Below are 13,603 nucleotides of genomic sequence, written 5' to 3'. Positions count from 1 at the left end.
GGAGTCACTTTTGGCTCTAAGATTTGAGGCACACATTTCTATGGCGAGGTTCTTTTCCGTAATGAGGGCTTGATACTCAGTCTAATTATTGTTAGCCTTGAATTCAAACCTTATAGATAGTTCTATAAGGATGTTTCCTGGGCTCTCCAAAATCACACAAGTATCACTTCCTTTGAGGGTCGAGGGGCCATAAACTGATAGGGTCAAAACGTATGGGACTTCCATGTTTACAAGGGAGCTGAATTCATCCAGGAAGACCACCAGAACCTGGGATTTGATGCTGCCTCTTGGCACATAATTAATATCGTAATGTGATAACTCTACCGATCAAGAAACTATCCTAACCTCTGGTAAGGTTTCTTCAAAATTTGTCGAATATGATAGTTCATTTTTACCACCACTTGGTGCCCCTAAAAATAAGGCCTTAACTTTCTTGTCGTTATAACAATCGCCAATGCTAATCTTTCAATTTTATGGTACCTTAGCTCCTCACCTTTGAATAAATTATTGATAAAGTAAACCCGATATTCAAACCTCTCTCTCTCTTGGACCAATACAAAACTTATCGCTCTGTATGTTATGGATAAATACAATTTTATCTGGACGCCACTCTCTAGGCATGTTAGTATTGGTGGGGTTGCCAAAAAGGTATTGAGCTCTGGGAGTGAATCCCCACACTCGCTTATCCACTCGAAACTTTCATTCTTCTAAGTAGAGAAAAAATGGAAAGCTTTGTCACCTGCACATGAGGGAAACTTGGACAATATGGTAAATCAAACCGTCAGTTGTTGGCATATTTCACCGTCATGGGGCTCCTCATATCAATTGCGGATTGAAACTTATGAGGGTTATCCTTTATTACCCTTCTAGTCAGCATGATTCCTAAAACTTTCCCTGTCTGGATCCTAAAAGAGGATTTGGTAGGGTTCTGACTCATGTTATAACTCCTAACATATTTCAGAATTTCCTCAAGGTTAATGCAGTGATTCCCTCCTTCTAGGGGATCTTTACAACCATGTCATTGATATAAAACTTTAAGGTACGCCATATTTGACTAAAGAATACGACGTCCATTAGACTCTTATAGATGGCACATACGTTCTTTAAACCAAAGAGCATCACGTTGTAGTAATAGTAAATAGTTGTTTGGCATGAAAGTTATTTTCGCTACGTACAAGGGATCCGTATTTATCTGGTTGTAGCTAGAGTAATCATCCATGAAAATTAGATTTTTGCATCCTAAGGATGTGTCTATCAGTCTATCAATGTTGTGTAATAGATAAGGATCCCTAGAATAAGCTAAATTCAGGTATGTGAAATTAACACACATCCACCATTCTCTGGGACAACTTTCAAACCAACACCACATTTTCTAACTAGGTTGGATACTTGTTCTCCATAATTAAACCCACATCCTTCATTTTTCTTACACTTTAGTCAATAACTACCCTTTTCTCTTTTCCGATCTTGTGCTTTTTCCACGTCACCGACTTCACTGTGGGATTGATGGTGAGACAATGACACACAACCCTGGTGTCTTTCCCATGAATATTAGAGGGAGCCCATGCAAATAGATCTATGTTCCTCTTAAGTAGGGAGGCCGGGTCTTCCTCTTTGGATTTCATCAAAGATATGCCCAACTTAGTGGTTTGTAATTCTCAGGGGGGAAATCTGGACCTCCTTCACCTCTTCTATATGTGTGATTCTCTCCCTGTCAGGTTCTATCATGGGGTCCAAATCTACAATAACCATATTTTTGTATGACTATTTCACGACGACAACAACTATATTTTCCAATCTAACCCCGAGGTTGTCTTCATAAATTTTTTTGGAAGTTTCTTGATTCCATTGGATCACACTAATACGATTGTTTGACAATAGATATTTCATGCATATATAGATATTTGATAGGGCATCCCATAAAAGGTTTAAGAGGGGTCACCCAATGATGATGTTGTACGAGCACGTGGCATCTACCATGATATACCTAACCTTAATCATCTTGGTGTTCTCATTAAGTCTGAACATCATCTTTAGAGTGATATAACTTTTTACCTATACCTGTTCTCCTAAGAAGCCTACCAAAATACCTCTGAAGGACCGAAGCTCTTATAGATTCAATTTTAGTATATCAAAGGCGTCCTAGTATAGGGTGCTTGCTTAAATTCCTGGGTTAATCAATACTCTCTTGATCTCTTAATCATCACATTGCACCTTTATGATCATTGGGTCGTTTTTGTGAGGGAGGATCCCCGTAACGTCTTTTCTGTAGAAGAAGATTTATGGATCAGGGTTGTCTTATAATTCTGCTTTGGATTTAGTAGATGATTTTTCTACCTCCATGACATGGAGGGCATATTTCCTACAAGAGGATCTAAATTCTCATCCTCTAGAGAGCCCTTAGTCTATAATATTCAGAGTGTGACGAGATAGTCTATCATTGTCTCTTCTCTCGAGCTCATTGTTTTTTCCAAACATGAGGCTCTTGAGATGATCACACCCCTGAGTCTTAGAACTTCTTACCACATGCTGAGAGCCTCCATTAACATAATTCTTTAGATGTCCCTCTTCCATAAGCCACTCGATTTGTTTCTTGAGCTGATAGCAATCATTAGTGTGATGAACCCTAATCTTATGGTACTTATACCAACTGTTGAGTTCGGGACCCATTGTATCTGTCTTAAAAGATGGTAGAGTTAGAATGTTATGCATGTATAGTACCTCACACTAGATTAGTTCTTTCAATGGCTTGAATTTATCAGCGGGCCTTCCACTCCGCTTGGAAGTCACCCTATCCCGAACATGCGATGTATAATGACTCATGCGCGTCTGCTGAGATCAATTGGATCCTCTATAGGTGTTCTCTTGATGTCTCTGGCCTTCTTCTTTATTTACTTTCTTATCCCTTGATGTAACATTCATCACATGCCTTGACTTCATTCATGGAAACGACGAACTTCGGGGCGAGTGGCTTATTGAAATGTCTCGCTCTAAGACCGTTCTCAAACGATCCCACAAGCATCTCCTTGATTTGGATGAATTACCTTGATTGTCGCTTCATTAAAACGAGCGAGATGCTCCATAAGCGACACTAAATTTACATGATGGACATTGAACATACTAGTAGTAGACACCTTTTGAAGTTTGCTTGCTAAGAGTTGGTAGACCAAATTCTTGGAGAGATCCTAGTAACTGGTTACTGAGTGGAGGGGGAGGTTCATGAACCACCTCATGGTCGCCTCTTAGAAAATGCGTGATAAAAGCTTACATTTTAAAGAATTGCATGTGACAATGATCACCATCTGAGTGTAGATGGCAATGATATGCTCTTGGGGGCCACTCTTCTCATTAAACTTCACCAAAGATGATGTCGCGGTGAGAATCCGAGATCAAGCTATTAGATTAACTTGACTCGCAAAAACATTGATATCACCACCGAACTTTTATTTTTCCAAGGGAAGGGGAAAAGATTCAAACTAAAACCCAAAAATAAACATGCATATCAAATAGTAAAACTAGAAGCAAAGCAAGCAGAGATCGAAGGTATGGGGTTGGTTATGCGAATGGAAGGTATTAACACCCTAAGCATTTGTAGTACTCTATAGGAACCTTTTGAATTTATCTATGTTTTGGTTTAAAAGTTGTTTGCATTTTTGAATGGGGAAATAAAAAGGGTAAAAAATATTTTGGAAAGTGTTACTTGACTAAAGGTAAGTCAAAGTTTGAGTTTGAGATGCTTCTTGTGTACTAAAACATTTGAAAGTGTAATTGAAAGTCCATTGACTAAAAGTAAGTCAAAGTTTGTGTTTGAAGTGTCTCGTGTGTACTAAAGCATTTGAAATGTGATTAAAAAACCCATTGAATAAAAGTAAGTCAAGGTTTGGGTGGGTGTTTTAACTTAAAAAAGGGTAGGGTTTGGTTCAGGGTAAATGCATGAATAGACAAACAAAGTCAACAAACAAACAGTGCATGACTAGGAAGTCAACATAAGATCCTTTCCCTTGGATTTAGACACACGAAGATACATAAATTGACAAGACATGAATAAGCTACTTAGATGTTTTTGAGGCATGATGAACATAAACAAGACATGACAAAGATTTAGATAACATCACAAGAGATAACACATGAAAAAGTATGAGATACTTGTTCAACATTATGGAAGTTTATGAAGGAAATACTTGAATGAAGTGATAAAAAATTACAAGACATGGATATAACATCAAAAAATTGAGATAGAATACAAGAGGAGTATCATAATACATGATTAAACAAGTGTACATTATTCAATACAAGGGTATCAAACCACATTAAGTAAACAAGACAAGTATCATAATCAAGATATATGGTTATCAAGTAAAGTTGTGACAAAAGAAAGATATTCAAAACATGGATCATATGAACATGGTATGGACAAAGTAAAACCCTAAGTGGATCACTATGCATACAAGTCAAACAAGAGGCAAAAACATGTTAGGGACAAGTTTAGACCTAAACCCTAATCATCGCAGGAATAAGAAACAAGCAAATGGAAACCCTAATAATCTCCTAACCATTCATTCAAATATGTTTTCAAGGTGAATTAATTTAGACATGGTATGAAAATAATCAAGTTTAAACATGTTAAGGATAACAATTAACACTTAAAAGAGTTTTCTATGATCATACAAGCTTTCAACATCAAGAACAACCAAGAAATAAACCAAAGGAATCCACTAGGAGCCTTAAAAGGTACATGCTTCCTATCAAACAAAAAGTGGTGAAGTAAATAATATTTTTTGGAATTTATTTGCATCATCATAAAATATACATTCTCATGAACATATGGCAAAAAGAATGGGTCAAAAATGTTAAAGGATCATAAAATGGATTTGTAAAGTTGTGAAGAAAAATGAAAATTAAAAATTAATAAGAAAATATACATATTGCATTGGCCAGGTTGGAACCCACACCCTTAGGGTCCTATGCGCTTGGTGAAAAAACAAAAAACAAAAGGGGATGGGGCGAGGGGGATTTGAACCCCAGACCCTTTGGTTACAAATGACTTAAGGCGCACACTTCTACCACTGGGGTGGTGATACATCCGTTAGTTAAAACAGAAACATAAGTATATATTATAAAACACGTCCCATTTGACTTTTCAATGCCACATCAGCATCATCATCAACCTCGCATTTATCTCTCTCTCTCTCTCTCTCTCTCTCTCATTTTTCTTCTTTCATTTTTTCCCCAGATTTTCCACCAATTATATCTCTCTCATTTCTCAACCATTTTTCACGAAATAAAGATCAAAGTTGCTTAGAAAAGTGCAATGAACATAATGGTACGATAGGTTTCAGCTAACAGTCAAAGATGAGGACACGCGAAGGCCAAAACTAGACCTAAAACCCTAAGATTCATGCAACATAAACTCACATGAACAACAAGATAAATGACATGTAAGCTAATGATCAATCTAAACACAATAAATGCTACATGTTTGCTTCAGAAATCAAATGAAAATGATGCATGTATAGTGAGTTTCAAAATCAAGAGTATACCTATTGGAGCAAGGTCCAATGCCTCTTGAACACTACTTCCAGCTACTGTTTGATGTCTCTCCTAATGCTTATGAGTCCCCAGAAGATGATTGGAACCCTTGGTTGGCAAAATGCACGACCAAAATGAGAGAATGGAGGTTAAGGTTGAAAGCTCTCAAGAATGAAGTTTTTCTTGGAAAGCTTGGTGTGTGGATAGCTGAGGCCTTGCCCTCTATTTATAGTGATCCTTGAGGGCTTAAGGAGCCTCAGATATCATAAAATAATCGTGTTCTTTGCTAGTTTGCTTGCTTGGTTGAGTTTTGCACAAAACACCAAGTGGGAAGCATGGCAAAAGCATGGAGTGCATGAAGTGTTTTGCATTGCTTTTTCTGAAGCATATGGGTTGACTTGAGGTTTAGAGTTGGTGTGTATCAGAACCAAAGCCATTTGGAAGCTCAATGGTACTAATTATTAGGTTAAAGCCACTTTACACAAATGGAAGTGCGACCTTTATGCCAAAAATGGAATGATTCAATGTGTAATGACTTAGTTGCTTGGATAATGGCTCAAAAGTGTGTGAAATCTTCTGATTAAAGTGATATTTGGAAGCAAGAAGCACCTGTACTTGGAGATCTTGTAGATTTGCTTGGATTTGCAATGCAAGTTGGCTTGTAACTTGACCTAGGAACCATTTCATTATGTTGTCTTCCCAAATTCGATTCTCTTAGCTCAAGCATGGGAAATTCTTGCTCTTGGACATTTTGGAAAGATGGAATCATGATCTACAACTTTCATGTTGAGAACTTTGCTTGAATCAGTTGCGATCTTGGTGAAAAATTGGCATGAGGTTGGTCATTTGATTAGGTCAGCATGCTGAAAATTTCACCAAGTGTTCTCACTTGAAGAGCAAATAAATCCTCCACTTCATGAGCCTATATCTCCTCATCCATGCATTTTTGGGGTTTCATCACCTAGGGCAAAGTTGAAGTATGAAGCAAGACCTTTAATTTGATCATTGGATAAAAGAAAGTAGTGGCTCGGATCATAAATTATGATCTTGGAAAGTTGGGTACTTGGACATGATTTTTAGGGACTTAATGAAAATTTCAAATTCTCCATCTTTGCCCCTTTTGCAAGTAATCTTGATTTTCTTTATTAAACTTGATCAAATGACTTCATTGATCATATTTTCATGATCCTTGACTTGAAAAGTCCATAGTTGACAAAAAATCTTAAAAGTCAAACTTTGACTTTAGGCATTTGTTGACTTTTCATCAGTTGTGTTCAAAACTTTCATCTGCTCATGAACCTAACTTCTTGAGCCATTTGAATTATGTGAGTGGATTATGAGGACACATTTGAGGATATTGGATCATGCCTCAAGCCATAGGATCATGCTTTGGTCAAAGAGTCAACATTAAGCTGACTTTGACCAAAAATCCTAATTTGGAGTGCCAGATGAATTGTGGCTTGATGAACTTGAATTGAGGTGAATACAAACTTTGATTGTTGATGAAGGGGGAATCTTGATCACCTTGAGATATTTATGATCACACTAAGCCTTGGTTGATCCATCCCTTGAACTTCTTGATGCCAAAATCCTAACTTGCAAACAAAACAAAGCAAGATATATATATATATATATATATATATATATATATATATATATATATATATATATATATATATATATATATATATATATATATATTATTATTTTTGTGGGGTTAGCAAAACATAAGGATACACAAAAGTATTTGATGACCTTGATGTTATGCAAATGATAAAGGATCTTATGGGTGAAAATTAGGGTATTACAGATCGCAACTTGGAGTTCTCTAGTACTTGAGCGTCCCAAATCTCTGAAAGAGGTTGGGGAAGAAGATGGACGGGAAAAAGATGAATGTGAAGAAAATGACCGATGTTTTAATTAATTTTTTTTAGGTTAAAGTGGGTTTGGCGACTCAGTTTGTCCAATTTTACCGACTGGATTGCCACCTAAGTACAAGTTGATATTTTTAGGCAAACTTTAACAAAAAATAATCAAGTTGGTTAACAAAATAGTTTTTGAGAGACTAAAAAATAGCGTTTATTAGATGAAAGAGTAAAGTGAAATCTTAAATTAAGTTAAGGCACCTCAAAATTAATTATTTTTTAAGAGAAAAAGAATAAGCGATAATCCTTCCCATTCCTAAAAACCTCCACTTCACTAGTTTTTTCTATTTTGGACGATTTATGTTGGTTTTCAATAATTTTTTTAAAATTTTTAATTTATAAATATCAACCACTTATTTACATTATACATAAATATAAATAAATATTATCGTTAGAGATTGATCACTGAACTAACAATTTACTTACATTTAGCTCACCTAAAACATACAAATTGATCTACCTCTTTAGTTTCCATTAATTTGATTACATGATCAACATTTCAACGAGCCAATTTTTAAAACATCAGTTTTAATCATTAAAATTTGAAAAATAAAGAAAATCTTACTAAAGATTCTTCTTGTAAGAATCTAAATTCACTTAAAAAAATGAAATTGTTTTAGAATAATTAAAAATCTATATTATTGGCTTGGAAAATTGCAAAGTGAACTTAATATATACATTTTGGCTAAAAAAAAAAGATAAAGTTTTTAGAATTAAAAAAAACATATATATAACATAATGGCAACCGAAACATGAGGTTCAGAAACTGTCACTGATTTCTCTCTCACAAATCATAATGCAAGCTGTTCAAGCTTCATCTTCACCACACTTTTCTATCCATTCCCCAAAACCACCACACTCATCAACATGGGGAGGTATGAAACTATGAACCCACTGCCAAAATTCTTTACCTTATCACCATTTCATATGAATTTAATTTATCTTTTTGAATTTTGGCTTTGTTTTTTCAGGTTTGCTTGCTTCTTCTCTGAATGTAAAGTCTTCACCTTTGATTTCTATTCACTCCCAAAGGGAACAAAGTTCATTATGGACTTGTTATAATAAAAGGGTCATCTTAAAAAGCTCTTTTTCTGCTAGAGCTGCTTCTGTTGAAGGTAATTTTATCCTTTTTTTTTCTGTCTCTGCATGGAATGAAATGAATTATGCTTAATTCTACTCAATGGTTTCAGCTGTATGCAAAAGTTAATTTTTTTTGTTGACAAGGATAATTGGGTTGTGAAAATATCATTGTTAATTGGGGCTTAAAGTTTGGTATGGATAAACAGCTTAATTAAGTGTTTATAGCATAGACACTTATCATATAAGTGCTTATGTATATGCTATTTCTGTAACAGGTAAAATAAATTCAAATTGTTTTTGAAAAAGGCATTAGCTTTTTTTAATAAGATATCCTGAAGAACTTATAGAAATAAGCTGAAAACAGTTTATAAATATGTCATATGCGGTTTCCATAAGCTCTCCTAAGCAGCCTTGCAAGTGCTTATGCCAGTTGGTAGTTTCAAATAAGTCAATCCAAATATACCCTAATTATGTATGCTTCTTGGAATTCGTTTATAAAGATGAATCTAAATCCAATGATTGATCATTGATTGATTTGTTGAATACTGATTACATGATGAATGAGCACAGCTTCTGCGGATTTTCATGTTCAAAATCATATCAGTTTATTTATTGCTTTCTAATACATGCAGTTGGAACTTCGTCGGTATCAACTGGAACAGCGGAGGATGATGTGTTGAAAGCCTTGTCTCAGATCATTGATCCAGACTTTGGAACAGATATTGTTACTTGCGGATTCGTGAAAGATATGAAGATCGATAAAGATCTAGGAGAGGTCTTAAAATCACCGGCCTCAAACTCTAAACAACACATGTGAATGAATGAATGATAATGTTCTAACAAAACGTTTTTCATTTGAATCTCAGGTGTCGTTTCGGTTAGAGCTCACTACACCAGCATGTCCGATCAAGGACGTGGTAAATGACACAATTGCCATTGTTTGAGCCATATCTGACGTAGGTTGGAGTGGTAGACTTTTGTTCTATAAACTCATTGCATATAGAAGGGATAATAATAATAAATGAAACATTGCGTATCTTTTCCATGATAAGTAAATAAATATTTCCGTACTCGATTATGCCTCGTTTCTTGTCTCTACATATATGATATTTGAGTCTCATGTGGTTTTGAGGCTACAAAATGATTATATATGCATATGACAGTTTGAGCAGAAAGCAAATGAAGTGGTGGCGGTGGTCCCTTGGGTCAAGAATGTAAATGTTACGATGTCAGCGCAGCCGGCGAAACCTTTATATGCAGAGCAACTTCCAGTAGGTCTACAGACAATTTCAAATATTATCGCTGTATCCAGTTGCAAGGTGAATCTCCTCATCATATATTGGTCATATTAAGTTGTCTACCATAATTTCGGTCATGAATCGTGATTGAATTTTTTCAAAAATCTAAATTTGTAGGGGGGTGTAGGGAAATCAACTGTAGCAGTAAACCTTGCTTATACTTTAGCTGATATGGGTGCTAGAGTCGGTATATTTGATGCGGATATTTATGGTCCAAGCTTACCAACTATGGTGTCTCCTGAAAGTCGACTGTTAGAAATGGTAATATACGATAAACCTTCTGTTTTTTTTTTTTTAATTTTTAAATATGTAATTTAGTGATGTACAAGAAACTTAATTGTTTAAAGTATTGCTGCAGAATCCAGAAAAGAAGACCATAATTCCAACCGAATACATGGGAGTCAAGTTGGTTTCTTTTGGATTTGCCGGACAAGGACGTGCAATAATGCGCGGCCCTATGGTTTCCGGAGTCATTAACCAACTTCTCACTACAACTGAGTGGTATGCATTTCTGAAAAACATAACTATTTTATATAATAACATTACTCTAGTCCTCTCTAGAAATTAGATTGAAGATAAAAACGGTTATGCATGATATGCATTCTTGAATTTGTTTACACAATGTAGGGGCGAGCTGGATTACCTTGTTATTGACATGCCTCCTGGAACTGGAGATATTCAACTCACTTTATGCCAGGTTCTAACTTGCCATTCCTATAGCTTGTTTTACATTGCATTTTAATCTATCTAGCATAGACATCGGACATGGCACTGACACGTCAACACCGACAATAACTGTTTGCCATTGTTTTTTAGTTTGTAATTCTTATTCATTGTATTTGATTGTATATCCTTACAGATAGTCCCATTAACTGCTGCTGTAATTGTTACCACTCCTCAAAAGCTATCGTTCATCGATGTTGCAAAAGGTGTTCGGATGTTTTCAAAGCTTAAGGTGATTCTTCTACAATCCTACGACATACCTATTACATTTTGTTTTTCCAATCACATATCATACTTATGTAGATTATTTTGTCTGTTAATGCAAAAAGGTACCTTGTGTAGCTGTTGTCGAGAACATGTGTCATTTTGATGCTGATGGGAAAAGATACTACCCGTTTGGTAGAGGTTCAGGTTCTGAGGCATGTATAACGTTTCGGAATGTTAACTTTTTGTTTGCTTAATCATATTTTAGGGAATAATCTTGACATATTTATGATGCTTATTATAAAATGGTTTCATAATGTCTATGACATATGTTTGACTGATTGATCATATTTACAGGTTGTTCAGCAGTTTGGGATACCGCATCTGTTCGATCTTCCTATTAGACCGACTGTATGTCATCTCATGTTACTTCGTCTTTTATACTATAAACCTTTTCTTATCTTCTCTCAATGTTCTATGCTTCTTACTATTTTTTTCTGAATGCAAACTATGATTTGAGAACAAGTCGAGTATATTTGAAAAATTGTAACAGTTATCTGCTTCTGGAGATAGTGGAATGCCTGAAGTGGTGGCCGATCCTCAAGGTGATGTTTCGAAGATATTCCAAAATCTAGGAGTATGTGTTGTGCAACAGTGTGCCAAAATACGTCAACAAGGTATATTCTTTTTTCGATTAATAACATTTGAGAAGAAAGTGTATACTCAAGCTAATTATTCTTTTTCAGTACAAATTTTTTCAATTTTCTATGATTTATATATTTGTTATTTGCAATTCAGTTTCAACAGCTGTAACCTATGATAAATCAATCAAGGCAATTAAAGTGAAAGTACCGGATTCAGATGAAGAATTCTTTCTGCATCCTGCAACAGTGAGGCGGAACGATCGATCTGCCAAGAGTGTGGTATGTCGATATTAAAAAGAAATTCAGTTTCAATTTTGCATGACATAAAGCAAAACAAGAAATGATGTTTATTCATTTCATCAGTAGCTAATTTTATTTTAAACAGGATGAATGGACCGGGGAGCAGAAATTGCTGTATTCCGATGTTGTTGAAGATATTGAACCCGAAGAAATTAAGCCGATGGGAAATTATGCAGTTTCAATAACTTGGCCCGATGGGTTTAGTCAGGTAAATATATTATACACATCAAAAAATTAGACAATTCCATTGAAAAAAAAAGCTTCAAGTTGCAGGATAGTTTAGTGTTAATTGTTTAGAGTTAAGCAACTGTGCTACATAGTTTTATCTTTGTACAATAAAGTATGGTGTATAGTTGATTTTTTGACATTTTAAGATATATATGATGCAGATTGCTCCGTATGAACAGTTGCAGACATTGGAACGGCTAGTTGGTGTTTCTGCAGAAGCATGATTTTTCTGGTTCTGAAAACATCATAGCTTATCAGTAGGCATATATATAGGTTCAGGTTGGCCTTGAGATTCTATGAACAGCACTAGTTTTTTTTTCCTCTGTCTTTTGTTCCATTGAGTAAAGCATTTATTTATCAACTGTGAATCCTCGTATATTAATCTAACAGAAAAATATGAATGATTTCCATCCACACACTAGCTTTTTATATTGAAGTTGTATGAGTTCCACATTTTCAACTATTGAGGTTTTTGGGTTGTTGGAAGTATATATGCGCTTGGACATCCTTGTCTTTTGAGCTAGCTTGTTAGAGTAATGTCCAAATTCAACTAACATGGTGTACTAGAGACAGATTAAGATTAAGGATGACAATATGAGAGTTGGATCAATGACCTATGATAATATGATAAGCTATTGCTAAAATCTTAAACGGTTATATATATTTTTGGGTTTCATTTGTGTGAGACTCTTAAAGTACGACGTAGTCGATTAAGAATAGAGAAAATATTGTATTTATAAGAGTGGTGATCCAAGAGATTTGACCCCAAAAATAGAATAATTTTTTATAAATAATAATAATATTTTTTTTTATTAATATTAATGTATTATTATTTTTTATAACGGGGATGTAAGCGGATAAAAAAAATCAACAATCCAAACCAAATCAAATTGAAAAAAATCGATTGTTTTAGGTTCGATTCAAAAACCAAATCAAACCAATTAAAATCGAGGTTGTTTGGTTTGATTCTCGGTTTTAGTTTTTAGGAACCGCCAAACCGATGACTATAAATACCTACTTAAATCTTTGATTTAACTCATTATTAAATTCAAATTTTGTACATGTCCAAATTCCAAACATAAAAAATAGAAATAATAAGTCATAAAAACTTGTTCTCACTAAACTGCTACTCTGACTGTCTGCCATTACCATTTCTCTCGCCACCGTCATTCTTATAGTCTTGTTACAAAATAGTTTTGATGTGTGTTTGAAGTGTGAAACATTATAATTTATGTGTATTTAAACATTTTGTTTTTGTTTTGTTTTGGCAACTAATGTTTCTTTTTGGGCTTACTGCATGATGGGCCTAACCATCCTTCAACATCATCATCCCAACCTGATTCACGTACCCCATGTTGCACTGCTTTGGGCCGAGTTTTTTGTTTGTAGGATGAGGGTTTTGGGCCTAAGGCCCATTTGCTGTACACAATCCATTTCCAGTTCTGCACCCCAACATCTTATTAGTTTAATTAAGTTTAGTTCTAATTTTTAGCTTAATTAGGATTAATTATTATTAGTCATTTTTGCTTAGGTTAATCAAAATTTTAGGATTTAATTAGAATTTAGAGATTAACTAGAATTTAGGACTATTTAGCTTAGAATTTTAATTAGACTAAAATTAGGATTAATTAGAATATTAATTATTTTTTTAGTTTAGTTAGAAATAATTAGG

General features: G+C 34.7%; 1 protein-coding gene across 1 annotated transcript; it reads left to right on the top strand.

Annotated features, from left to right (window-relative positions):
- The first annotated feature begins 8,175 nt into the window (after positions 1 to 8,175).
- On the top strand, positions 8,176 to 12,345 carry LOC127116041 (fe-S cluster assembly factor HCF101, chloroplastic). Its single transcript, XM_051047356.1, has 15 exons — positions 8,176 to 8,329; positions 8,426 to 8,569; positions 9,167 to 9,309; positions 9,401 to 9,451; positions 9,698 to 9,853; positions 9,950 to 10,093; positions 10,191 to 10,333; positions 10,460 to 10,529; positions 10,692 to 10,787; positions 10,885 to 10,974; positions 11,117 to 11,170; positions 11,313 to 11,436; positions 11,558 to 11,682; positions 11,789 to 11,911; positions 12,093 to 12,345. The coding sequence occupies exons 1-15, from the start codon at positions 8,251 to 8,253 to the stop codon at positions 12,153 to 12,155; spliced, it is 1,605 nt and encodes a 534-aa protein (XP_050903313.1). The 5' UTR covers positions 8,176 to 8,250; the 3' UTR covers positions 12,156 to 12,345.
- The last annotated feature ends 1,258 nt before the right edge of the window (positions 12,346 to 13,603 follow it).

Source organism: Lathyrus oleraceus, chromosome 1, assembly GCF_024323335.1.
Source record: "Lathyrus oleraceus cultivar Zhongwan6 chromosome 1, CAAS_Psat_ZW6_1.0, whole genome shotgun sequence".
NCBI lineage: Eukaryota > Viridiplantae > Streptophyta > Magnoliopsida > Fabales > Fabaceae > Lathyrus > Lathyrus oleraceus.
The sequence above is the reverse complement of the archived record's forward strand: the minus strand, read 5'-3'. Positions and strand labels throughout refer to the sequence as shown.

Coding starts and splice junctions, on each gene's coding strand:
- LOC127116041 (XM_051047356.1), top strand. CDS start 8,251: ATGCAAGCTGTTCAAGCTTCATCTTCACCACACTTTTCTATCCATTCC. Junction 9,452..9,697: donor CATGTCCGATCAAGGACGTG/GTAAATGACACA, acceptor TGCATATGACAG/TTTGAGCAGAAAGCAAATGA. Junction 11,912..12,092: donor GGCCCGATGGGTTTAGTCAG/GTAAATATATTA, acceptor TATATGATGCAG/ATTGCTCCGTATGAACAGTT.